Consider the following 26,398-nt stretch of genomic DNA (forward strand, 5'->3'; position numbering starts at 1 on the left):
ACTTTCCTTTCTCTACTTTGGTGCTGGGAAGAGATGGAAAAATATCCCCAGAGAATTCCTAACCACATCCATCTTTCTTATGAATGATTAAGACAAATTTTCATTACTTGCATGCCCTAAAATACCTCAAACCATTAACTTATTTTAAAGTGGCCTTGGGTTGGTCACACCCCAGTGCACTTGGCAGAAGCAAACGAAGACTCTCTTTGGAATAATGTCCGTAAATCCAGACTTTAGAGGATTGTGAAAGATCTAATTCAAAGGTACATGAGTTCACAGGCAAAAATCACAGAACACACGAGGAAATAAGGCACCATGAGCAAGAGCCAATAGAAACATCAAATAATAGAATCCTTATCTCATTGCTGCTTTGTTTTATATTTTATTGTTAATAAGGATATGTTAATTAGCCTTCCATGAATGCCTATTAACTTTTGCTAATATTTTCCATTAAGTTTCTCATCACTTTCTTTAATGCCTCAATTTTTAAATTTCCACTCATTGTACTCTTTCTTATTTTTTAACATGATTTTTAATTCATTGTTTCTTTTTTTATTTAATTTTTATTTTATATTGGAGTATAGTTGATTTACAACATTGTGTTAGCTTCAGGTATACAGCAAAGTGAATCAGTTTTATATATATATATATATATATATATATATATATATATATATATATATATATATATTATTTTTCAGATTCTCTTCCTATAGAGGCTATTACAGAGTACTGAGTAGGGTTCCCTGTGCTATACAGTAGGACCTTGTTGTTTATCTATTTTATATACAGTAGTGTATATATGTTAATCCCAACCTCCTAATCCATCCCTTCCACCCTTAAAGAAACATTGTTTCTTTAAACATGCGTCTTTCCATCATTTCCATAGGGAAGAAAAGTAAATACAATGGGAAGGGAAAGAAAGGGAACGAAAGTAAATACAGTGCTCAACCCATTGTCTTGGTTGCTACATGTGCATTTTCAAGAGAGACTTGTAGGACTATGAGGTGGGGTTTATGCGCTGTGTGTTGTTGTTAGAAACTAGCATTGGGGTTCAAGTAGTAAGATGGAACTTGGGTCACGTCTTAGTTTGCTACACTCTAGTTTGGTGATTGGGGGTAAGTTGGTTAACCTGTTTTTCTGTTTCTGTTTTGTCATCTAGTGAGGAAAAAAATACGAAAAGCATAGCACATACAGATATTCAATATGTATTGTTTCCCTTGAATCTTTAACGAGTGATGGGTATAGTGTGTGGGTGATTGGGAGCATGGACCAGATGTTCAGCCAGACCTACTGAAGTAAGACCTTGTCTTTCGGACATGGGAAGCGTGGATGAACCATGAGTGGAGTCACAAAGCATATCAGCAAAAAGGGGAGGTGTGGGGAGGGGAGAAGTCCATCATATCTTTTGATGTTTTAAGTTGCCACCTAAAAGCAGTAGAGGGTTTTGGTTATTTAAATTTTATTATTTCATACTGATACATATAAAATATATAATATATAAAAGTTATAAATCATAATAGTAATTTAGACAGGTATCTACCATTCAAATTACGAACTGAAAGAGGACCAGTATTCTTTCATCTACCTTTGTGCTCCTCTCCTTTCCCATTCTGCCTCATCTCCAAAGATAGTCAGTATTTTAAATTTCATCATCACTTCATTACTTTATTTAAGATAGTTTATCATATATATGCATTTTCCAAAACAATATACTGTTTATTTTTGTCTGATTTGGGACTTTATAAAAATCCATCATAGCTCATATAGTTAAAAGGGACTTGAATTTTTTTACTCAGTATTATGCTTCTAAGACTTAGGTATATTCTTGTTTTTTAGCTCTAATTCTTTTCATTTAACTCTAATCTCATTTTTGTCACTGTTATATTCAATGGTGTGGCTCTTTCTCACTTTATTGAATATTTTTATTGAAAGACATTTAGGTGATTTTCTGATTTTTTTGCTATTACAAGACATGCTGTTATGAATATTAGCATACTGAATACGCATATACGTATCTAAAGGTGCACACAGCAAGGGGTTCTTCAGAGTTTATATTCTGGAGTAGAATAGTTGGGTTGTAGAGAGTGCGCACAATAAGCTGTAAAAGAAAATGCCAAATTGCTTTCCAAAGCTGTACACTTTACATGCTCACCAGTAGTATTTAAGGGTTGTGAAGTCTTCCAGAGAACTGAGTTAGGAACTTTCATTCTTCTGCTGTTTTTTTTTAATGACACGAAAGATTTGTATATTAGCTACCTCTTCCTGTGAGGAACTATTCCTACCACCCTGGTTTTTTTCCCCACCTCTTTTTTTGAATGGAAAAGATGAGGACACTCAAAATTTTAAGAATAGTTTTATTCATAAAAGCTTTAAAAGTACTTTGGAATAAAATTTGGTATTTCAGTGACTGTATTTTTTTTTTTTTTAATTTTTGTTTATTTATTTATTTATTTATTTTTGGCTGTGTTGGGTCTTCGCTTCTGCGCAAGGGCTTTCTCCAGTTGCGGCAAGTGGGGGCCACTCTTCATTGCGGTGCGCGGGCCTCTCACTATCGCAGCCTCTCTTGTTGAGGAGCACCGGCTCCAGACGCGCAGGCTCAGTAGCTGTGGCTCACGGGCCCAGTCGCTCCGCGGCACGTGGGATCTTCCCAGACCAGGGCTCGAACCCGTGTCCCCTGCATTGGCAGGCAGACTCTCAACCACTGCGCCACCAGGGAAGCCCGACTGTATTGTTTTTTACCTCACAAGAAGTATGTTTAAGCAAAGCAAATGCTTTTTTGTTCCTTCATGTAAGTTTTAAAAGAGAGAGAGAAACTTTTTAAAAATATGTATACGTATGGAACCTATAAGGGGATATAGAAAAAAAAAAGATTTGTAAGTATAGGAATTACCTTTCTTTTAATGCAATAAATAAAAACTGGGAGAAAACAATGGAAAACAAAATTAATAGAAACATGTTGATATGGTTTTGTTTAATAATAGAGATACCCATCGGTAAACAGGAACAGAAAACTATTGACTTTATCTTGATCCCATCCCAAACTAATGTACATGTTTGTCAGTTTTCTAATAGGTCTTTTCTGTTCTGATCTCCAACAATGAACATTTTACTTGATTTTGTTTGCATCCCCTTCTATCTTTACATTTCTATGTTACTCTTTGAGATTCCCTGTGGAGTTACAAATATGTTTCCCTTTGTATTGTAAAGATAAAATAGCATTGAAAACAAGCAAAAGAAGGAGGAAACAACCCGCAGGGATTGCAAAGCTGGTGCATTTACCCAGAATGTCTGTACTGTATCATCTTCCCCGAGGGCACGTGGAATAACACTTTCATACTCCTGAGAGAAAGCCACATCCCTCAGAAAGTTTTTGGCTATTCATAGTGTTTTTGTTTATTTTAGTTCTCTTTGCTCTGGGGGCCTTTTAAAAAAAAAAAAAAAAAACAGTATTAGTCTATTCTTCCTAATAATGAATGTCTGAGAATATGCTTGTGATATATACAGCATAGTCCAAAAGTTGAAGTTCATTAATAATTGGAATGTTGTGGAGTATGAAGTAATGAATACTAATTACTCCTTTCATGTCTGACAGCTCCCTGTGGACCAGTACATCAGCCCACACTTTAATTTGGCTGTAGTAATGGTTTCATCAATAGCACATTAAATCTGTGTTTGAGAAGATATACAGTTGAACCTGACCCACACAGTAGATACCCCGTCATAAAATGACCACAGGCTGACAACAGCTGGGTAATTACAAATAATTAAATCCACCAAACTCCAGATAATCCTAATCTTAAGTAAAATATATCGTATGGTATCAATCGACAGGAAACATATCTGGGACGATTTATCAACACATACTTTTTCCAAAGCAAATTTACTGGCTTACATATTAGAGAAGCTGCTGATCTGTAAAGCATCTTCATAAAATTCTCTCTCTTTAATCTTTCTAATCTCCCCAAATATTAATTGAAGTACTTTTTGAACTTTAATTTTAGCTGGAGTAACCTTACTGCAAGATGTATTTCAGCTTGTTCCTGAGCATATAAATGTTTCTTAAAGACAATTTATACTTCATTCTATATTTAATTTCATATGGTTATTCTTTTAGTAATAGTCTTTAAGTAGCATTCCCTAGAAAGAAACTTAAAACTAATAGAAATATTAGCTAGATGATAGAAATTTCTATTTTTATAGAAATAATAAAATGAGACAGCATTTTACAGATAGTATTTATTTTATAATGACTAAATTTCCTGAAGGTTGTGCTAAAATTAATAAGAACTGTTTTAGTTAGCAAGTTTCCAGTTTATGTATGATTATGTCGCTGCTCTTGGAGTTGCTGCCATGCGATTGTTCTGTAGTTGATTATGTATCTCTTTGAATGAGTTCCTGGGTGAAATTTAAGATAGAATCATGTTAAATTAAACCCCACACTGAATAGAACGTGCTCTCTTGAGCTGGAAGCTTATGGTTTTTCAGTAAACTCTGGAGTGATGTTGTTCTCTCATTATGTCCCTAAGGGTAAGTATATTTTTGTTTTCAAGTCAATTCATGCCCTCATCTGGTAGAATTCGGCATTCTAGTCTCTCCCAATTTCTAAAGTTGAAAAAACAAAGTTTAATTGCAGAAAAAACCTCCAGCAACCTTGCTATCCCTAAATTCAATCTAAAAAATTTTAGGTGTAATATTCAGGGTCTACAGGTAGTACATCTTCTCATTCATCTTGCTAACATTGTTTGACTTTATCTGAAAGAAAATACCAAACAGGGACACAGATTCAGAACCTTTAGATTCTTTTCTTTAAAAAAGCAATTTTCTAAAAAAAAGAACAATACAAATGGAACCAGAATTTCTTTATTTTTCATGCTACATTATAATGTTTAAATAAGGATATATTGAACTACCTTTATAAATATATATAGCATGTATGTTTTATACATATCGGCTATATACGTATGTCAAACGGGAAATAATCTATGAATTTTTCGCTCTTTTTTTTTTCTGTTCAGTGGTATCTGGACTCTTGCGACTTTAATCTTTTTTTAAAAAATTCTAATCGAAGTTTGCTTTTATCTTAGAAGGACGTGTTGGTTATATTAACTGCATGAAGCAGTGAGACAACTCATTTCAATTCAGGACTTCCTTTCCTTCCTTTCCTTGAACGTCTGGCCAGCTGTGCAGCTTTGAGCCGAATCCTTTCTTCCCGAGCCGGGTTTGACCACCTCGCTCCGGCCTTCCTGCCGAGGTTGCTAAGTAACCCCTCCCGGCTGCCCGCGTGGCACCTGACCCTTCAGCTGTGCGCGCAGCCGGGGCTATTGCAGCTCACAAGTCTAATCTAGAAGCTTTTCATTTGATACAGCGGGACATGCAGTAAGGCTCTTAGATGTCTATTGAGAAGGTTTTTTGCTTCTCCTGAGTGTGTTTTTTTCCCCCAACTCCTGGAACTATTTTATTTACTTATCTCAAAACCCACCTGCTATCTCTTCACCTTGACAAAGCAGCTCAAGTGAGGCCTGGAGAATGGACTTCCTCCTATTCAGAGAATGTGTTAGCTCTCTGAATCATCCATCCTAGAGGGACAACCTTCAGTATAATAATACAATATTTTCAGAAATTTCTCGCCAAACTGTGTTGTCAGAAAGGTTTTGCAAATGTTTTTAAAAATAGCATTTTACTGCAGCCATTCCTAGTAAAGACTTGGAGCTGCCCCAGAAGCAAGTCCTTATTCTAAATTGAATATTGCTGCTTTTCCATGTCTGGTTTTACATGGCAATAAAAAATAATGGTGGTTTTGTTCACGTAGTCAGAATATCTGATCACTGAAGAAATTCATGTAGGTTTTTATGATCCAAGACTGAGGGCATTTTCAACAGTAGCTACACTAAATCTTGAGAACAGTGCCAACAGAAGTGAAAGACATTTCCTTAGTTTCTAGACATACTTCTCAGAAATAAGAAATGCAGATTGTAATCTCAGACTTCAGACTCTCATCTTGGTTATTTTGAAATGATGCTGCATCTCTCAACTCACAGAGATTCTGGTTTTCAGGTAAATCTGAGAATTGGGAGAGATGTTCCCCCATGTCTATCACAGAAATGCTGTGAACATTAGCCAAGAAATTATTTTCAAGTATTTTAAATGTAATTGCATATCCATCCTCCAAAATAGTAATGACCTTCCATGACTTGAAGAAATTACAAATCTTTTCATCCCCATGATAACTTTTGGCTGGATTGTGATTAATCTTTGAAAGAATTTTGAAATTCCCAAGTACCTGATTTTTATGCCAACCTGACACATGGAAAACTAAATTTATAGTTAATTTATAGATGATAGTCTTTATTATACAATAACTCATTCAACATTACAATAATTCACTGAGCATTTTGGCATACTTCAGTATTTTCTTTTCCTGAAAGCCAGAAGTTAGAAAACTTCTGTAAGTAAAGTTTTTTACTTTTAAAATTTTAGAAATTAAGTAATTCATTTTATGAAAATATCCATCAGAAATTATAGCCCTTGGGTTCAGGCTGGGCACCTCGATAATGAGTGCTAGTCTCCTTTATAAACAAGGACAGCATGTCTAACCAAAGATCAGCAGGGCATGTCCTCTGAGCTGTGTCTTTATATTTTTTTTCTCTAGTGGTCATTGATTGTTACTGAGTCAGTCATATTCTCTCAGTACTCTCCTGTGATCAGTGGTCAGACAGGTTGACAGAGGCCAGGGTTGCAAGCTGTTATCATCAAACAGAGCAAATTACCCTGCAATGGGATGCAGTGAACTTTCTACTAGGAGTCTAGAGACCCAGGTTCCAGCCCCAGCTCTGCCACTAAGCTATATGACCTTGGACAAATCATAAACTCTTTAGGTCCATAAAAAAGAATCCATTGAATGATCTCTAGGGGCCTTTCTGGCTCTAAAATTACTAGGTGAGACAGAATGTGGACGGCTCACTCTCTGTCCTATCCAATTAAAATATGGTGTTTTTACTGGGAAAACCCATTTTATTTCATTTGCGAGTTCATATAATCAGTCTGTCATGTCCAAACCAGCACTTCTCAGCCAGAGAGAAAAGGGGGCAGGAGGAGCTCAGTCCCTTGGAGGGATGAGTAAAAACCCTCTGGGAGCGATTCCAGCCCACATTCAGAGACCCCTGCCCTGCTTGCTTCTCACTGTGATGCAGTGTCAGGGGCCCGAGTCCTGTTCCTGGGCGACGTGGAGCTGGAGGGTGGGTTAAGAACTACTGCTTTTACAGAATAGCTGGAAGAGAGAAGAGGTCCGAGTTTCAGGTTGCCCTTCCCACCTGCTGTTGCTTCTCCTTGGCTTTGAATTTCAAGCTCTCGGAGCTGCCTGCTGTGTTCTAGAAGTTACAAACTCTGGACTCCTGTCTTTCACAGAAACAACACAGTGATTGTTTGCTTTTCCCACCCCTCTGGTTAACTCCGTTGTTTTTTGGATCCTTCAGGTCAAGAGAGAGCACTAGCCATCAGTTTATTTTTCCCAGATCGGAGATTAACCAAAAATTAACCTAGCAGCAATGACAAAACCCACTGAGTCATTATGTAGTTTTTGCCTTTCATAGATCATAAACACCCCCAATTGAGGATAATTTACTATCCCTGGGAAATGTAAACCTATAAAATAATGTTTCAGAGCAAAATAGAAAACCAGTTTTATAGGCAGATATCCTTCTCTTTGCCATCAGCACAGCAAGTTCCCCGATTAACTGTCTCTTCACAGAGAAAGTCAGCTCTGTCCCTCTAGCAGATGGATTTCTGGTTCTCAAACTGGGGTATGTGAATGCCTCAGGGCATATGTAGGTATGCAAGGGAGGTTTAGAACTGTAGAATCATCTCTCGGTCACCTTATGGAGTGTGGCTTTAACTGAGATGTTTGGTTTAATGCATCGTTGATGAGTTAAAAGTTATTGTCACCTGCACCCAGAAGCAAAATTGTCAGAACCTCATGCTCCTATTGGCCAGTCCCTCACTTTTTTTTCCTCAGAAACCTAGAGAGGGAGGCACGCTTAGGTGTAGTGGCTAACCGGAAAAATTGTAACTTGCTGTTAACTGGGTAGTCCAGTGGGATTAGCTGCTGTTGCTTTGAGAGGAGATTATGCTGATACCACTAACTGGTGGACCCTCTAGCGTGGCGATGGGCAAGCAGCCTGTCTTGATGTGTGGCCCAGGAGCTGAGGATGGTTTCAAAGAGCTGTCATAAAGAAGCATATATGGCAGAGACGTATGTGGCTGACAAAGCTTGAAATACTTACTCTCCGGCCATTTACAGAAAGAGTTCTCCAACTGCTCTACAGGGATTTCTCCATGAGGCCTGAACACCTCTGACTTTCAAATATGTTAGTCATCTGGGTTTTTTTTTTAACTTTTTATTTTACATTGGAGTACAGTTGATTTACAGTGTTGCGTTAGTTTCAGGTGTACAGCAAAGTGATTCAGTTATACATATACATGTATCTATGCTTTTTCAGATTCTTTTCCCAGTTAGGTTCTTACAGGATATTGAGCAGAGTTCCGTGTGCTGTACAGTAGAATATGTTAGCCTTCTTGCTAGGGGCTTGTTTTGATTCTCAAGTACCCTCTCCATCCCCACCCACTGCACACACCTCAAATCTGAATTGACTGCATACCGCAGTTCCTAACCCTGCCACAGTGAGCTGTCCCATTAGACAACAGTAATGAAAATACTGGACTTGATTCATTCAGTGTTCGTTTAAATGTACATTTTTCAAGTGAAAAAATGTTTAAATTCTTTTTTCATCTGGGGGTAGAGGTTAGTGGTTAAAAAATGAAGTTTATGAGATGTGACTCAAAACCCAGTGAAAATTCATAAGCAAATTCAATGTGAAATCATGGAAGGTCGTGATAGACCTGGCATTTCTCAGAGTCACTACACGAGGGAGGAATGAATTCAAACCAAGATGGAGCAGTAGTCAGAAAATCACAAGACGACGTACATAGAGGTTTATTTTAAAGTATGAATTTTGTTATTGTGGAGATGTAAATGAGTATAAACTTTGGAATGGCTTATGTGTAAGAACCCCAGGCAGTAATTACATGAAACCATCACTCTTGAAATTTCCATTAAAAGCCAATCATGGAAGTCTTGAAATCTAGGCCAATAGTAATATAGTGAATGACACTAGCAAAGAAAGATTTTCTCAAAGCTGTTTGCAAGATCAGTTTTGGAAACCCTTGGACAGGGAAGCTCCATTAATGGGAGAAATGTTGATGGTGCTGTCAATGTAGATATGGTTGAATATGTCTTCAGTCAAAAAGAAGCAAATTGACTAAGAAAGGTGTCCTTATCAATTAAGACCATCCTGTAACACACCTCACTACGCTCAAAAGTCAAGACTGAACCTCTGAGAAACTATAATTAGCACGGTTACTTACCTTACAGATTGATAAAAGCTCAAGGTCAGTAAGTGACTGACCTTTTGTTAGATTGTTGTTCATTTTTGTTCTCTTTTGGTAACACCATTATGGAGGTGTAATTCACATACCATACAACTTAATCATTTAAAGTGGGCAATTCAGTGGTTTTTAGTGTATTCACAGCATTGAGCAGTCATTACCACAGTCAATTTTAGAATTGAAATCCCTAGGCAAACACTAATCTGATTTCCATCTTTATTGATTTACCTATTCTGGACATTTCATATAAATAGAATCATACAATATGTGGACTTATATGTGATTGACTTCTTTCACTTGTTTTCAAGGTTCATCTGTGTTGTAACATGTATCAGTACTTCTTTCCTTTTTATGGCTGAGTAATATTCCATTGTTTGGATACAACACAATTTGTTTATCCATTCATGAGTTTACAGACAGTGGGTTGTTTCCACCTTTTGGTAATTATGAATAATGCAGCTGTGAACGTTTGTGTACAAATTATGTAGGGACATACACTTCCCATTCTTTTGAGCATGTACCTAGGAGTAGAATCACTGGGTTACATGGTAACTCTATGTTTAAGATGGTGAGAAACTGAAAACTGGTTTTCAAATTGGTTGCACCATTTTACATTTCCATCAGAAGTGTATGAGGGTTCTAATTTTTCTATATCCTCACCAATACTCGTTCTTGTCAGTGTTTTGTTTTGTTTTTTAATAACCATCTAGTGGGTGTGAACTGGCACCTTACTGTGGCTTTGATTCGCATTTCCCTGATGACTAATGATGCTGAACATCTTTTCAGGTGCTTATTGGACATTTGTAGATCTTCTTTGGAGAAGTATCTATTCAGATCCTTTGCCTTTCTTTTAATTGGGCAGATCTTTGGTCTTTATATGACCGGACATTGTAGGCACTTAATACATATTTATTTATTGAACTGGATAAGTAAAAGAATAAATGAATCAATATGTAAAATGTTGTAGTCATATACCTATTATGAGAGAGTAAGTAATAATGTTAGAGGAAAGACCATGCTTGTTTTGGTAACGATTATAAGCCCCGGTGTCTAGAAGACTCTCTGACAGGCTGGCACTGTGTAGGTGTTCAGTAACTGCTTGCTGAGTGAGTGAATATTTGGTTGCAATATGTTTCATGATTAAAAACAAATAACTGAAGAAATTATAAGGTAAAGATTATCTTAATGAGCATGATATCAACTGGAAGATATGTACAAAAGTGTTAACTAGCAGCCACTCCTTGGTTCACTTTTAACAATTGGCCTGTAGTTCATTTATCTCTTGCTGTTCTCAATGTTTCATTTTAACGGTGATGTGAATACTCTTTTTTTGATTTTTTTTTTTTTTTTTTTTTTAAGGGAAGTATGTATTGTACAGATATAGTGGCTTAGAAGAGGGTTGCCACCTGAATTAAGCTTTTTTTCCTTCTGGAACAAAATTAAACACTAGGAAGTCCTAAGTGAAAACAAACCAAAACTTGAAGACTTCACCATTCAACTTAATAAAACAAAAGGCTTCCAAAGTAGCTTGTTGGGAAGATTTTTCAAGCTTGGACACTTAACCAAAAACTGTGAAAGATTTTTTTTTTAATTTTATTGAAGTATAGTTGATTTACAATGTTGTGTTAATTTCTGCTGTAGAGCAAAGTGATTGAGTTATACATATACATTCTTTTTCATATTCTTTTCCATTATGGTTTATCAGAGGATACTGAATATAGTTTCCTGTGCTCTACAGTAGGACCTTGTTGTTTATCCATTCTAAATGTAATAGTTTGCATCTGCTAACCCCAAGCTCCTAGTCCATCCCTCTCCCTCCCCACCGTCCCCTTGGCAACCACAAATCTGTTCTCTATGTCTGTGAGTCTGTTTCTGTTTTGTAGATAGGTTCATTTGTGCCATATTTTAGATTCCACATATAAATTATATCATGTGGTATTTGTCTTTCTCTCTTTGACTTACTTCACTTAGTATGATAATCTCTAGTTGCATCCATTTTACTGCAAGTGGCATTATTTTGTTCTTTTTTATGGCTGAGTAGTTTTCCACTGTATATATGTACCACATCTTCTTTATCCATTCATCTGTCGATGAACATTTAAGTTGTTTCCATGCCTTGGTTGTTGTGAATAGTGCTGCTATGAACATAGGGTTGCATGTATCTTTTTGAATTATAGTTTCATCCAGGTATATGCCCAGGAGTGGGATTGCTGGATCATACAGTAGTTCTATTTTTAGTTTTCTGAGGAACCTCCATACTGTTTTCCATAGTAGCTGCACCAACTTACATTCCCACCAACAGTGCAGGAAGGTTCCCTTTTCTCCACACCCTCTCCAGCATTTGTTATTTGTAGACTTTTTAATGATGGCCATTCTGACGATGAGAGGTGGTACCTCATTGTAGTTTTGATGTGCATATCTCTAATAGTTAGTGATGCTGAGCATCTTTTCATGTGCCTACTGGCCATCTGTATGTCTTCTTTGAAGAAATGTCTATTAAGGTCTTCTGCCCATTTTTCGATTGGGTTGTTTGGTTTTTTGTTGTTGTTGCTGAGTTGTATGAGCTGTTTGTATATTTTGGAGATTAAGCCCTTGTCTGTTGCATCGTTTGCAAATAGTTTCTCCCATTCTGTAGGGTTTTTTTTCTTTCACTGTTTTTAATGGTTTTCTTTGCTGTGCAACAGTTGTAAGTTTGATTAGGTCCCAGTGGTTTATTTTTGTTTTTATTTCTGTTGCCTTGGGAGACTGACCTAAGAAAATATTGGTATGATTTATGTCGGAGAAATGTTTTGCCTATGTTCTCTTCTAGGAGTTTTATGGTGTCTTGTTTTATATTTAAGTCTTTAAGCCATTTTGAGTTTATTTTTGTGTATAGTGTGAGGGTGTGTTCTAGCTTCATTGATTTACATGTAACTGTCCAGCTTTCCCAACATCACTTGCTGAAGAGCCTGTCTTTTCCACGTTGTATATTCTTGCCTCCTTTGTCGAAGATTAATTGTCCATAGGTTTGTGGAGAGCTGTGAAAGTTTTTGTTGAAATATAGGATCACTACAATGGAAACAAAAGTTGAGAAATGGATGTAGACAATAGGTCATGAATCTGATCACTCCTTTGAGATTCTTAGCTGTGATGATGAAAGCTTCAGTGATTGAGTGATTTAGTGATTAAAGCTTTAGTGATTTTAAAAAACTATGATTTTTAAATAATCTTTACACACTAAAATTGTTTTATAAAAATCTCCCTAGTCAAATAGAGTGGCCAGTGTATCAGGTACCCTTTCCTCACTATTTGACGCAAGAGACTTCATCTCAGAGCAAGACAGTTATGAAACATCCACCAACAGCAGCCTAAAATATTATCACATTAGGGCATTCTGAGTATCTCTCCTCAAGTTTAAAAAGAGTTATTGCAAACATTGTGACATTTTAGTAAAGAGGATTCAGCATTGCCTGAATGCTGAACTTATTATACAGTGTCTTTCTTTTGAATTGATCCAATTTACCAAAGTTGATAAATTTAGGAAGATAACATCTCTCCCATAAGTCAGTGAGATAAGTAGTCATTTTTTCCCCTCATGATTATTTAAAACACTATATTTAAATTAAAAACAATATGGGCTTTGGGTAACATTCTTATCATTGCCATGATGATACCTCTATAATGAAAATATACACTGAATAGGGAAGAATTCAGAATTTTAGTAAGTATTTAAGGTAAAATAAGAGACTGAGAAGATACTCCTTGCTTCAGCCATTCTCCCAGGGTCCTTAGATGAATTTTCACTCCAACGCAGTTCAGGCCACTTTATGGAAGAATTTGAGAAGTTCCAGCGTTCATGGGTTCTGTCTGTCTCATGCATGAGTGAAAAAATAACGTCCCCTTGGCTAGAGCCTCATAGCAGGTTCCTGGCAGGAAAAAGACCACAAAGTAGGCTGGAATTGTTTGATAGAGTTAACACAGTGACTATTTACAAAAAGAATTTGCAGAGCAAAGGGTAAAGGGACCCAGTAGAGGTGTTAAGGCTACCTAGGATTTGCAGCAGTGGGAAGCCGTTACTGCCTCTAGGCCTGAAGGTATTAGTAGGTCCTCTAAGCAGAGCTGTGGAACGGGTCATAGCAGGACATAGCCTTCACCAGACCACGGCCCTGAAGCTGGCAAGCTCCGCTGGACCTCTCTCTCCTCCTGTACTGCTGTCTCCGGCCAGTTCTTCCATTGGCCAAGCCCATCCAAAACCCGGAGGGCAAGGGAGCCCAGGTGATAACATCTTTAGGGATTAGCTACCAGCATCTGAGGTAGAGAAAAATCAGGCCCTCCCCTCGGCAGGGGAGACTGCATTCATTCATAGCTTTGCTTGCAATTACAGGAACCACATCTATCCAGGTGAAGCAAAACAGAGACTATTAGGAGGCTGCCGGGTGCCATGGCAACTGAGGGGAAGATGCAGCCAGGCCTCAAGGAAGAGGGGACCTGGAAGCCCAGAACATGCTTCCTTTGTGTTACTCTTTCATCTGAATACTGGTTTACTTTTTCTTTTCTGGGCAACCAGGACGGTCTTTCTCTGCTGCTTGGTTCACCAGCAAGACAGAGTGACTTCATCACAAGCTTAGAGGCTCCAATTCCAACTCTCCCTTCTCTCTGTCCCAATCCTAAATCCCAGGAAAGGTTACTCTGGTTGGAACAGCTCAGATGAAGTACCTGCTCCTGGGTCCCCGTGGCCGGAGGCACAGGGACACAAAAAGAAGCATTGCCGCTGAGAGCCCACCCCTGTGTGAGACGGAGCTTGCAAGAATGCTGTGTGTGCATCCCACACAACAGGCTTCCTAAACTTTGCTTCTGAGCCAGTGCCAAAAGTATTAGGACTGGGTAAAGTGCCCAAGGGATTTGTATGTTTTTTATTTTTATTGAAAAATTTTTTTTGCTACCATTACTCATAGTCACATGACAGGGGCTTAGAAAAAAGAATCACTTCTGCCTAATTTTAAGTGGCTTAAATTAAGCATGTTTAAGGACAAGTATATGTGTATTTTTCATGTACATAAATTTTACGTGTGTGTGTATATACACACATATATACGCATACACACACATAAATGCATACATACTCATTTTAGTTTATCCTTAAAGAACAACAATGTTTAATATAAGGTTAATCACAGAAAGCATAATATAGTAAATAAAGTTAGTATTTGCTGTTATAGATTTTTTATATGATTTATTGTATTTAATTGTTACAGTGACACTATGAGGTGAGTACTACTATTATCACCGTTTTCCACGTAAAGAAACTTAATCATATAGAGGTTTCGCAGATAATTCCTATTCCTCTTACACTTTAGGGAAACGGAGAGTAGATGAAGAATCATGAATCACCTGGTTTTACGGCCTATATACATTACTAGAATACAGGAATGGAGTGACACCTTCATATCAGTTATGGTGCATGAGAGGCTCCAGACTGTCTTTGTTATGCCCCCTTTAGGTATATCAAGATTGGGGATAAAGAGTGTGAATTTAACCGCAACTTTCGTCTTATCCTTCACACAAAACTGGCAAATCCTCACTATAAGCCAGAATTGCAAGCTCAGACAACCCTCCTCAATTTCACGGTCACAGAAGATGGTCTGGAAGCCCAGCTGCTGGCAGAGGTTGTCAGTATTGAAAGGCCAGATTTGGAGAAACTTAAGGTAAAAATTATGAAATCATCCCCCCAACACTTATTCAGTGCACAGATTATAGTGCCAGACACAGGAGTGTAAGATGGGATGCCTGCCCTCCAGGATCTTTCATTCTAACTGAGAAAAATGAGGGTGTATCTGAACAGTCAAGTAGCAACTCAAGGGTACTTCTGATAAGTAGTTAGGATTGTGCCACAGGAGATGGGCTCGTTGTAGGTCTTGTTTGATGCAGGTGACTAGGGCAAGCAAAGACGCATACTAGTCATGGAAAGCAGGGCTAGAGAAGCAGGTGCGTGCCCTGGAAGGTTAGAAGGAAGAGAGGGATCTCTTTCCCTCTGCCCAGGGTAGAGAGCTATCTCTTCCTCTGATCAGGGTAGAGAGGACTCTCTTTCTCTCTGCCCAGGTTATAGAGGAATCTTCCCCGGGCTTCCTCTCCCTAAGAGATTGCCTGGGCCCCCAGGAGTTTTTAACTCTCAAGCTCTGCCTCCAGGAATTAGTTGATTACTACTTAAATGTTCCTGAGAACCCGTGATTGTCTGTATCCGCCCATCTCTGTAGTTTTCAGGGTGACAGTTGCCCTGTGACCTCTGATGTTCTCTGATGGGTAAGTAAGGGCTGTTATGTTTAGCTTTTTTCCTGTGTGAGGATGGAAATAATGACTTTTCTCTCTTTCAATTTGAAGCAGAAACCAGAAGTTTCTTCCTATAGGTTAAATGAATGATATGATATATGGTCATGCTCTGGACCCTGGAGTGCAACCAGCTCTTACCATGCCTTCTGAATGTTTTTTTAAAGAATTTTTAAAAATTTTGATTAGTACAATTTTAATGCTAAGTGTGTTTTATTATATATGATTCCATGAAATTGATGATTAAGGAAACTCTGCTTAAAAACATGAATTTAATCACCTTTCTCACATTTTGCTTGGTTTGCCTTAGTTGGTTTTGACAAAGCACCAAAATGACTTTAAGATAGAGCTGAAGTATCTGGAGGACGACCTCCTTCTGCGTCTCTCTGCGGCAGAGGGGAGCTTTCTAGATGACACCAAACTGGTAGAGAGCCTGGAGAGAGCAAAGGCCACCGCGGCAGAGGTAGAGTGCAAGGTAGGAAAAGGCAAAGGCTGCCTGGTGGAGTTTAATGCTCTATTTGAATGAAGTGCTCGGGGTGAAAATGTAATCCAACTTGGCCATTCTCTAAGAGTACTGACACTTTGTGGAATTCAGGTCTTTTCATAAGCTGCCCTTAAAAAGTGGACTGTGTGGGGTTCTGAATGGAGATAGAGGTGGTTGAACTTGTGCTTCTCCTAACACAACAAAGATCCAATCTTTCAGATTAGACTCTGTCAGGCTATTATTATTTTTTTCCTGAGTGACTAAATTTGAAGAAAATTGGGCCCTGCTGGCTTATGTAGTCTAAAATCTTAAAAGGCTTAGCCTCCTTTGGGAAACCGACATCCTGCAGTCTCACCACAGGCTTCCTGGGCTGTTGTACATTTCAGAGAAATACTTAGAGTTGAAGTTTTGTTTACAGGCCTTCAGTGCTGGGAGACTGAGCAAGGGGTGATCTCCTGCTGCTCTCAAATGCATTATTCCCCCGGGAAAGTGACATTTCCTAAAAGCTAGAAAAAATGTTCATTTAGTAGACTTCCTGCTGAACGTCCAACATGTGTCCCAGTGTGCCTTACGCATGCACTTTGGACGTTCACAAATGGCCACCAGCCCTTAAAATGCTGATGTTTCAAAATGAGAGGATCCCTCATTTGCTTTCTGGGGTATCCTCATTACTAAGTAATCTATTAATTACCCAGCCAAGGCTGTGTCACCACACACCCAATATATTTGTCTTAGTTTAAGCGAGGAAATGGAATCCCAGATTACTCTATCCTTTTAAGTAAGTGAATTCTAGGTGGCTCCTAAAATGATAAAGATTAGAGCAATTAAGTAAATTAGGTCTTAGCTTTGAAGTTAACTTCTAATTGTCTCTTAAAATGTCTCTTCCTATCTTCCTAATATATTGCCATGTCGGGACTTCCCTGTCTGCTCTACATTTTCTTTATTTCCTTTTACATACAAGTATGATGAATCAAGTCTATAAAAAAAGGTTGGACAAACACTGTATCTTATAAAGCCGTAGGACCAGCAGTAGTCCTAGATAGAAGAGGTTTGTGTCTTGAATAAAAATGAATATGTTAGTTGATGATGGTGTGTGTGTTTAATTATCTCTCTGAATGTACCCAGAGGCTAATACAAAGATAAACTAAATGCAACTATATGAGCCTGTGGGTGATCTGGTGCAAAGTCAGAAGTAGACAGTCACGAGAGCCTTTCTATAAAGGCTTTTCAGTAAGCACGGCTGTTGGATATTTTACTGACCTTGGCTGCTTTTGTATACCTTGTTGACTAATGAAGTCATTGGCATTGAATTGACCCAGCAGACTTTTCAGAGCTATCCCTGGGAGGTGATATAGCTGGGTTATTAACCCCTGAAAGAGAGAGGGGAGGCAGGAAGGTGACATTACTCGGAATAAATTCTGTAGAACCAAAAACAGTCAGGTTTGTTTACTCTGTAATCATTAACATAGCTAGAGTTATGTCCATTCTCACTTAAAACTCAGCTTATAAAAAGATTATTTTAAAATATGAATTTTATGATTTTAGAAAAGCCCAGGCACAGAGATGCCATACATGTTATCTATTTTAATACTACTAGTTTCTCATTTCAGATATGTCCCCTCCATCACATAGACAATATGACGAGTAAGTTACTTATGTTGTCTGATCCCACCATAGGTGATTGAAGCTAAAGACAATGAAAGAAAAATCAACGAGGCCCGACAATGTTACAGACCAGTGGCAGCAAGAGCATCTCTGCTTTATTTTGTTATTAACGACCTCAGAAAAATCAACCCCATCTATCAATTCTCTTTGAAGGTAATGATGACTAGGCTAAGAAAAAATTTAAACTTGAGGAGTTCAACTTGTTTCTGGAAGTTTAGAATCTATTTTTAAGCAATCACTGCATCCAGTAAGGAGTCTCCAGGACCTAGCTAGCAAAACAAAAACAAGACCAAGAAAAAATCCTCACTTTCTCAGTAACTTTCATTTATAATTTTCAATAAGGCTTTGAGATAATTAAACTATGCAACACCACAGTACATAGTTTTTGTTCTTAAGCAGAGTCTTAAGGAGTTTAATATATATAAGGGAATTCTCCTGGAGGCTCCTCTACTTTCCTTATGAAAGTGTACATGTTTCATAAAAAGATTTCGCATTTTATTTTGGTATAGAGGGATAAAAAGTGAGAATAACTATTGATTGAGCCACTGTTACATGCAAGGCACTTTCATACTTTGGTTCATTCTTATGCCTGAAACATCCCATTAAAGTATTTTATCCCTATTTAAAAAACTAACATGTTCAGATTTTAAATAAATTGCCGAAGAATTCACATTTCATAATTGTAAGAGTCAGGATTTGAACCCAAGGCTGATTCCAAAGCCCATGCTCTTTACTTTGTACCATTCTGCCTCTGGGCAGTATTCATTCATTCTATCATTCAGTTTTTAAACAAATAGCTATTGAGATCAATCATAGTGCCAGATGCTGTGCTGGTTACTGAGTGTACAGTTTGGAAAACACAGATATGAGTGGAGATATGTGGATGTGTGTGTGTATAAAAGTGACAAATACAGTGCGAGAGAACAGTAGGGATGGAGGGGCTGTTTTACTGGGGGCTCAGGGAAGCCCTCAGAGGAAGTGAGATTATAGCTGATTCCTAAAGTTTACATAGGATTTGGCTGTGTAAAGAGTGTTTGGAGAAAAAAAGGATGTGTGAGACAGGAAAGAGTTGTCGAGATTCCAGGTGAATGAATCTATGTGGCTGGAGGGTAATGAGTGAGGGAGAAGATGGCAAGACATGAGTCCTGAGAGGTAGGAGGGTCTAGATCACATGATGTCTATGCTGGGGAGTTTGGATTACAACGTGTGGGCAAAAAGAAGCCATTGAAAGGCTATAAGTAGGTGACTGCCATGACGGCAGAAGACTCAGAAGTGAAAATAGACTTATGGTTTGAAGCTAGAATAATCATCCCTTGGAGATGGATTGGATATGGGCAATAATAAAATGGAAGAGTCAAGAATAACTAGCAAGTGTCTAGCAATGTGAAACACGTGCAGAAATTCTGAGAAGCACAGTGGGGTTGGATTTTAGAACAGCTGCAGGGTAGGAGAAAAATAAAACAGCCCAGGACTACTCAACTACCAAAACTAGACTAAGGTATTACAAGGAAAGAAAACTACAGAGCAGCCCCCCGCCAGCATAATCTATTATGCTCAAGTGGGATTTATGCCAGGAATGCAAGTTGATTAAACATTAAAAAACCACACAATGTAATTCTTCATATTAATAGAATAAAAAAGAGAAAAATCATATAATAATTTCAATGGATACAGACAAAGACCTTGACAAATTTCAACACCTGGTTAAAAAAGAAAAAATAAAAACTGAGCAAACTGGGAATAGATGGTAACTTCTCTGTGTGATAAAGGGCATCTGTAAAAATTTTCAGCTAACATTATACTTAATGTTGAAAAATTGAATGCTTTCCCCTAAGATCAGGAACAAAATAATGATGTCTTCTCTTAACACTTCTATTCAGTACTGCACTGGAGGTTATAGCCAGTGAAGTAATACAATAAAAGACACAGAAATTTTAAAAGAAGGAGAAAAACTGTCTTTTTTTTTCACAGATGACCTGACCATGTATGTAGAAAATCATAAGAAACCTACAAAAAAGCTGAAGTGAGTTTTTAGCAAGATGGCAGGATATAAAGTCAATATACAGAATTCATTGTATTTCTATATATGAGGAACAAACAATTGAAAAATAAAAGTAATACCTCAATACTATTTACAATAGCTTCCAAAATCTTGGAACTCTTAGGGATAATTTTAGCAAAACAAATACAAATCTGCATACTAAAAGCTACAAAACATGGTTAAGAAAATCAAAGGAGGTCTAACTAAACGGTGAGAGAGACCATGTTTATGGCTTGGAACAGTCAATATTATTAAGATTTCAGTTCTCTCCAAATTAATCTACAGTTTTAATTCAGTCTTAATCAAAATCCAAGAAGCCTTTTTTTGTAGAATTGGCAAACTGATTCTAAAATTTGTGTAGAAATGCAAAGGATTTAAAAATAACTAAATAATGAAAAAGAGGAACAAATTTGGAAGACTTACAGTACATGATTTCAAGACTTATTACACTGATTGGCCTAAAGAAAAATACACTGATCAATGGCACAGAATAGACAGTCCAGAAGCAGACCCACAAATGTATGGTCAACCGATTTTTTGCAGTGAATGCCAAGACAATTCAATGAGGAGGGGACCGTTTTTATAACAAGTGGTGCTGGGACGACTGGATATCCACTTGGAATAAAATGAACCTCAGCCACTACATTACTCTATATACAAAATGAGCTCAAAATGAATAAGCTAAACTATAAAATTTCTAGGAGAACAATAGAAGAAAATGTTTGGGCTTTGGGTTAGGCAAAGATTTATTCTTAGGATGCCAGAGAAAGAAAAAAATTGATAAATTGAACCTTATCAAATTAAAAATTTATCATCTTGAAAAGACATGAAGAAAATGAAAAGACAGGCCATAGACCAGTAAGTTATTTCCGATACACATATTTAACAAAGAACTTATATCAGAATAGAAAACTCAATGGTAAGACAACACAATTAAAAAAACAGAAAGGTTTGTGCATGTATACTAAGACATAAGTATTTGCCCCTAAGCACATTTTTAAGATGCTCAGCAGTCATCAGAAAAATGCAAAGTAAAAGCAGAATGACGTATTACTGTATACCCAACAGAATGGCTAAAATTTTACAAGACTGTCAGTAACAAGTATTAGCACCAATGTGGTACTGCACCTCTTTCATGTTGCTGGTGGGGATGCAAAGTGTTAAAACCATTTTGGAAAACAATTTGTTAGTTTCTCATAAAGTTATATATACACTTACAAAATGATCCTAAAATTTTCACTCTGAGTACTTACCCAAAGGAAATGCAAACATATGTCCACTCAAAAGCAAAGTACTACAAGTACATACTTATATGGTCCTAAAATGAATCTGGTGTGACAGAAACATTCAGCAGTGGGCAGGGGTAGGTATCGTGGTGGGAATGGATTGCAGAGAGGCACATGAGAACTTCTGGGGGTGGGGGGACATGCATAGAACGTTTCTACATTTTGATTGCAGTGATTGTTACGGAAGTTTATACATTTGTCAAAACTCGATCTGTATACTTAATGGTGCATTTTATTTTTTGTAAATTAAAATTTGATTTTAAAATGTAAATATTAAATGAGTACTTTGTTAATACCTTCTTACCAATATTTACTATATGTCTGTCATTGTAGGGTTTTGCTTTCAGTCAAATATACATAATTCAAGGCCAATCAGTCTGTGGTCTTTGGTCCCTGTCCACGAGTCAAAAAATTTAATATTTTATATCTATTTATAGATATAGATATTTGGATATATTTACCTATGTATTTAAATATATATAGATATATGTAAAAATCTATTCAGCCCCATTGTTACCAAGGCATACAATGGAGTAAGAAAGAAATATTGAGTGATTTTAAAAAGAACAAGATAATCAAAGGGGATCACAAAAGTACATGGGTGGAATAACAGAAACAAAAAGATAACCTGTTAAAAAATGGGCAAAGAACTTGAATAGACATTTTTCCAAAGAAGACATACAAATGACCAACAAGCATTTGAAAAGATGCTCAACATCACTAATCTTTAGGAAAATGCAAATCAAAATCACAATGAGATACCATTTCACAACTGTTAAGATAGCTACAATATTAAAGAAAAGAAAAAGAAAGAAAGAAAATACCGAGTGTTGGCAACTATCTGGAGAAACTGGAACCCTTGTGAACTGTTGGTAGGATTGTAAAATGGTGCAGTTACTTTGGAAAACAATATGACAGTTCTTTTAAAAAAATTGCCATACGATTCAGCAATTCCACTTCTAGACATATACCCAAAAGAATTGAAATATGGTCTCAAAGAGATGTTTGTACACCCATGTTCATAGCATTATTCACGACAGACAAAAGGTGGAAGCAAACCAAATGTCCATCACTGGATGAACAGGTAAATAAAATGTTGTACATACACACAATGGAATATTATTTAACCTTAAAAAGGAAGGCTAAATTCTGACACATGCTACAACATAGATGAACATTGAAGACATTATACTAAGTGAAACAAGCCTGTCACAATAAGACAAATACTATATAATTCCACTGTATTAGGTATCTAGAGCAGTCAAACTTATGGAAACAGAATGTAGAACAGTGATTGCCAAGGGCTGAGGGGAGAGGGAATAGGCAGTTATAATTAAATGAGTTTTTTAAATGAGTTGTTGTTTAACAGTGTTTCAGTTGTTCAAGAAGAAAACATTTTGGAGATTGGTTGTACCACAATGTGAAAATACTACTTAACGGTACACTTAAAACTATTAAGACAGTAAATTTACACTTTGGGTATTTTACCACAATTAAAAATAAAAATATAAATTCTTTAAAAGCGCACGGGTAGAAGAAGAGAGGACAGTGCAATTCAATTGGTTAAGGAGGAAATGTGGGTAGATTTTATGAAATAATGTTAAAAATAATAGTAATGGCAGCAAACTTTCAATGAGCACTTACCATGTGCCGGAAGCTGTTCTAAGAGCTCATAGAATCCTTGTAAAAACCCGTCCTGTTCTCTCTCCCCATAGATAAACTGTAGCCTGTGTGCCTGAGACTAGCTAGACCTCCAGCCACCAGTTGTCACCCTTTAACGGTCACTTGTATTCCCCAGGCTTTCAACACGCTGTTCCACAGAGCCATCGAGCAGGCTGACAAGGTGGAGGACACGCCGGGACGCATCTCAGTCCTGACCGAGAGCATCACCCACGCCGTCTTCCTCTACACCAGCCAGGCGCTGTTTGAGAAGGACAAACTCACCTTCCTGTCCCAGATGGCTTTTCAGGTAAGGAAATCAGTCACTCAAAAGCAGCCCCAGAACCAAAGTCACGCATCTCTGTTTATTATGTACTGCTGCTGAAGGGAAGTTTTTTTGGAAGCTCTTCGCAGCATGAGGAGAGTTTCCATTTCCCAGAGGGAACTTGGGCATATGACAACCTGCTAGTAGGTCAGGGTGCATCGGTTTGGGTGGGTTTGCGCTTTGGGCAGCCACATCAGCTGTCATCCTGAAAAACAGGTCAATGAGACATTGGCCTCACCTTCCCAGGTCCTGTACACACCTCCCAGGTACTACCGGGGAGTTCCTTGGAGAGAATCTCAAGCTCAGCTTTCCAGATCTGAGTGCTCCTAGGAGATTTTCAGAGCCCCTTTAAAAAACAGTGAATGGGTGTAGGGAGCTCCACATTTCACACTCCTACCTTCAGTGAGACCGACTACCCTTTTACTCTTTTTGATGTGGACTTCTGCAATAGGTCCTGTTTAAATAAAAGTGCCCGTGATGAGAAAGAAACATTGAGGACCACATTCCTAGATGAAATAAGAATGTGGTCCTTTTATTAGTTCATTTACTGTATAACTTTTTCTATCAGTTCAAATCGTGATGAAAGATGTCATTTCTTTTGTGTCCTCCCAAGTGCCTTGCTCAAAGAAGGCATTTTAAAATACCTGCTGTTCAGGGAGATCAGCTCGGTGCCTTGTGACCACCTAGAAGAGTGGGATAGGGAGGGTGGGAGGGAGACGCAAGAGGGAGGGGATATAGGGATATATGTATGCATATAGCTGATTCACTTTGTTATAAAGCAGAAACTAACACAACATTGTAAAGCAATTATATGCCAATAAAGATGTTAAAAAAATAAATATAATGAAATAAAATACCTGCTGTTAATAGTGATAAATTATCACTTCTTTCAATACTTTTGGTATTAATAGATTCCTTTGGGTTAAAAAAGTAATATATGGGTGTAATCATTTTATAATGTATGTGATAAACAGGAGTAATGCATTACAAAATGAAATATTTCTTTTTAATTTTCTCCCAATTTTATTGAGATATAATTGACACATAACGTATTATGTGTTCAATGTAATGATCTTATATATGTATATGTTATGAAATGATTACCCAATAAGTCTAGGTAACATTCGTCACCATATATAGTTACATTTTTTTTTCCATGATGAGAACTTTTAAGATTTACTCTTTTAGCAACTTTCGAATATACAATACAGTAGTGTTAACTATAGTCACCATGCTATACATTACATCCCAGGACTTATGTTATAACTGAAAGTTTATACCTTTTGACTAGCTTCATCCATTTCTACACCCCTCAGCACCCACCTCTGACAACCACCAGTTTGTTCTCTGTATCTGTGATTCTGTTTTTTAAGATTCCACATAAAAGTGAGATCAGACAGTGTTTATCTTTCTCTGTGTGACTTTTTTCCTTAGCATAATGCCCTAAAGGTCCATCCTTATTGTTGCAAATGACAGGATTTCCTTCTTTTTATGGCTGAATAATATTCCATTGTATATATGTGTGTACATATATATGTATTATACACACACACGCACACACACACACATATATATACCACATTTTCTTCATCCGTTCATCCATATATGGACACTTAGGTTGTTTTTATGTCTTGGCTATTGTAAATAATGCTGCAATGAACATAGTACAGATATCTTTTTGAGATAGTGATTTCATTTCCTATGAATATACACCCAGAAGTAGAACTGCTGGATTCTGTAATAGTTGTAGTTTTAATTTTTTGAGGAACCTCCATACAATTTTCCATAGTAGCTGCACCAATTTACATTCCCACCAACAGTGTACACATCCTCACCAGCATTTGTCATCTCTTGTCTTTTTGCTAATAGCCATCCTAACAGGTGTGAGGTGATATCTCATGTGGTTTTGATTTGCATTTCCCTGATGATTAGTGATGTTGAACACTTTTTCATGTATCTGTCAGCCATTTGTATGCCTTCTTTGGTAGAATGCCTATTCAGTGCCTCTGCCCATTTTTAAATCAGATTGTTTGTGGGTTTTGCTGAAATTTTTGTGTTTATACATATTATTCATGAACAGTAATGGACCAGGGATGATAAAACATGACATGCATACACATGCGTGCACATCTATTTAAAACTTCTTTTTAGAATATCTAGATAATTTATAATCTATCTGAAATACTGACAGTCTACATAAATCAAAGCTTCATATATATGTGGACAATTTCTTGCTTGTTGAAATAAATCAAATTGAATTAAGAAAAATTATCCAATAAAATAATATTTTGATACATGTTACCACCCATAATGCATTTTGAAAATATCTAGAATTTTTAAATAGCACAAACCTCAAACATTTTACCTGCTTAATTTTATAAGGTGTTACAGTTTTTATGAGGAAATTAGAACTATTTCATTTGTGCCCTCCACTCAAGTGTTCTGTGGACTCCTTAACAGTTCTGTAACCAAAATGTCTAAAGTTTCAGTTCGTGATGTGTTTGTTTAGTTGTATCTGTATTACAACAATTTCCAGTTTTTCTCAACATAATCTCACATATAGGAAAAATCTTTTATACATCTTGCAGTTTATTGGATATAATTTCTGTACCAGGACTAACTTACAATACTAGTTTTATCTTTTGTTTAGTAATTCAATCCATAGTCATCTGAAGCTTTCTCAATTTGTATAACAAGTTTCAAGACAAGTTTGATCTAACAGTAGAAGGCTAAATATGAAAGCATATTTCAAATATGCTGCTAATAGGCACAGGTATTAAAATTGAAATAAACCAGGCTTCGTAATTATTTGCTATTAGATTTCCAATCAAGACTTTGAGATCATGAGCATAATCTAAGATTCCTTATTTCAACTACAGAACAGATATATATCTATAGGAATTCTCAGAAGACTTACTTCTGCCTGTTCGATCATATCTATCAAGTAGTGACTGCTTCCTTGATTTTGATGCAAGCCAAATGACCTTTTCAATTTTGTGTACTCTCAAGATTTTGCTGAGAAAAAAAGAGATAGATCCTCTTGAATTGGATTTCCTGCTTCGGTTCACAGTTGAATATGCGTACGTGAGTCCTGTTGACTTCCTAACTAATCAGTCATGGAGCGCTATTAAGGTATGTTAGGAACATGATTTTTCAATTGCTAAATCTTGTTTCAAATCTCTGTTCTCTAA

The 26,398-nt window shown here is 37.1% G+C and overlaps 1 protein-coding gene across 2 annotated transcripts in view; it reads left to right on the top strand.

Moving 5' to 3' along the window:
- DNAH11 (dynein axonemal heavy chain 11) overlaps positions 1 to 26,398 on the top strand; it is a 333,679-nt gene that overhangs the window by 269,775 nt on the left and 37,506 nt on the right. The window contains exons 66-70 of one of the 2 annotated variants that reach the window (XM_059933975.1): positions 14,924 to 15,128; positions 16,058 to 16,222; positions 17,909 to 18,049; positions 23,022 to 23,192; positions 26,217 to 26,339. In XM_059933975.1, coding sequence (XP_059789958.1) covers positions 14,924 to 15,128; positions 16,058 to 16,222; positions 17,909 to 18,049; positions 23,022 to 23,192; positions 26,217 to 26,339 — 805 coding nt within the window. Of the gene's footprint in view, positions 1 to 14,923; positions 15,129 to 16,057; positions 16,223 to 17,908; positions 18,050 to 23,021; positions 23,193 to 26,216; positions 26,340 to 26,398 lie in introns of those variants that run through there. The other variant, XM_059933974.1, reaches the window with a different exon arrangement.

Source organism: Balaenoptera ricei, chromosome 9, assembly GCF_028023285.1.
Source record: "Balaenoptera ricei isolate mBalRic1 chromosome 9, mBalRic1.hap2, whole genome shotgun sequence".
NCBI lineage: Eukaryota > Metazoa > Chordata > Mammalia > Artiodactyla > Balaenopteridae > Balaenoptera > Balaenoptera ricei.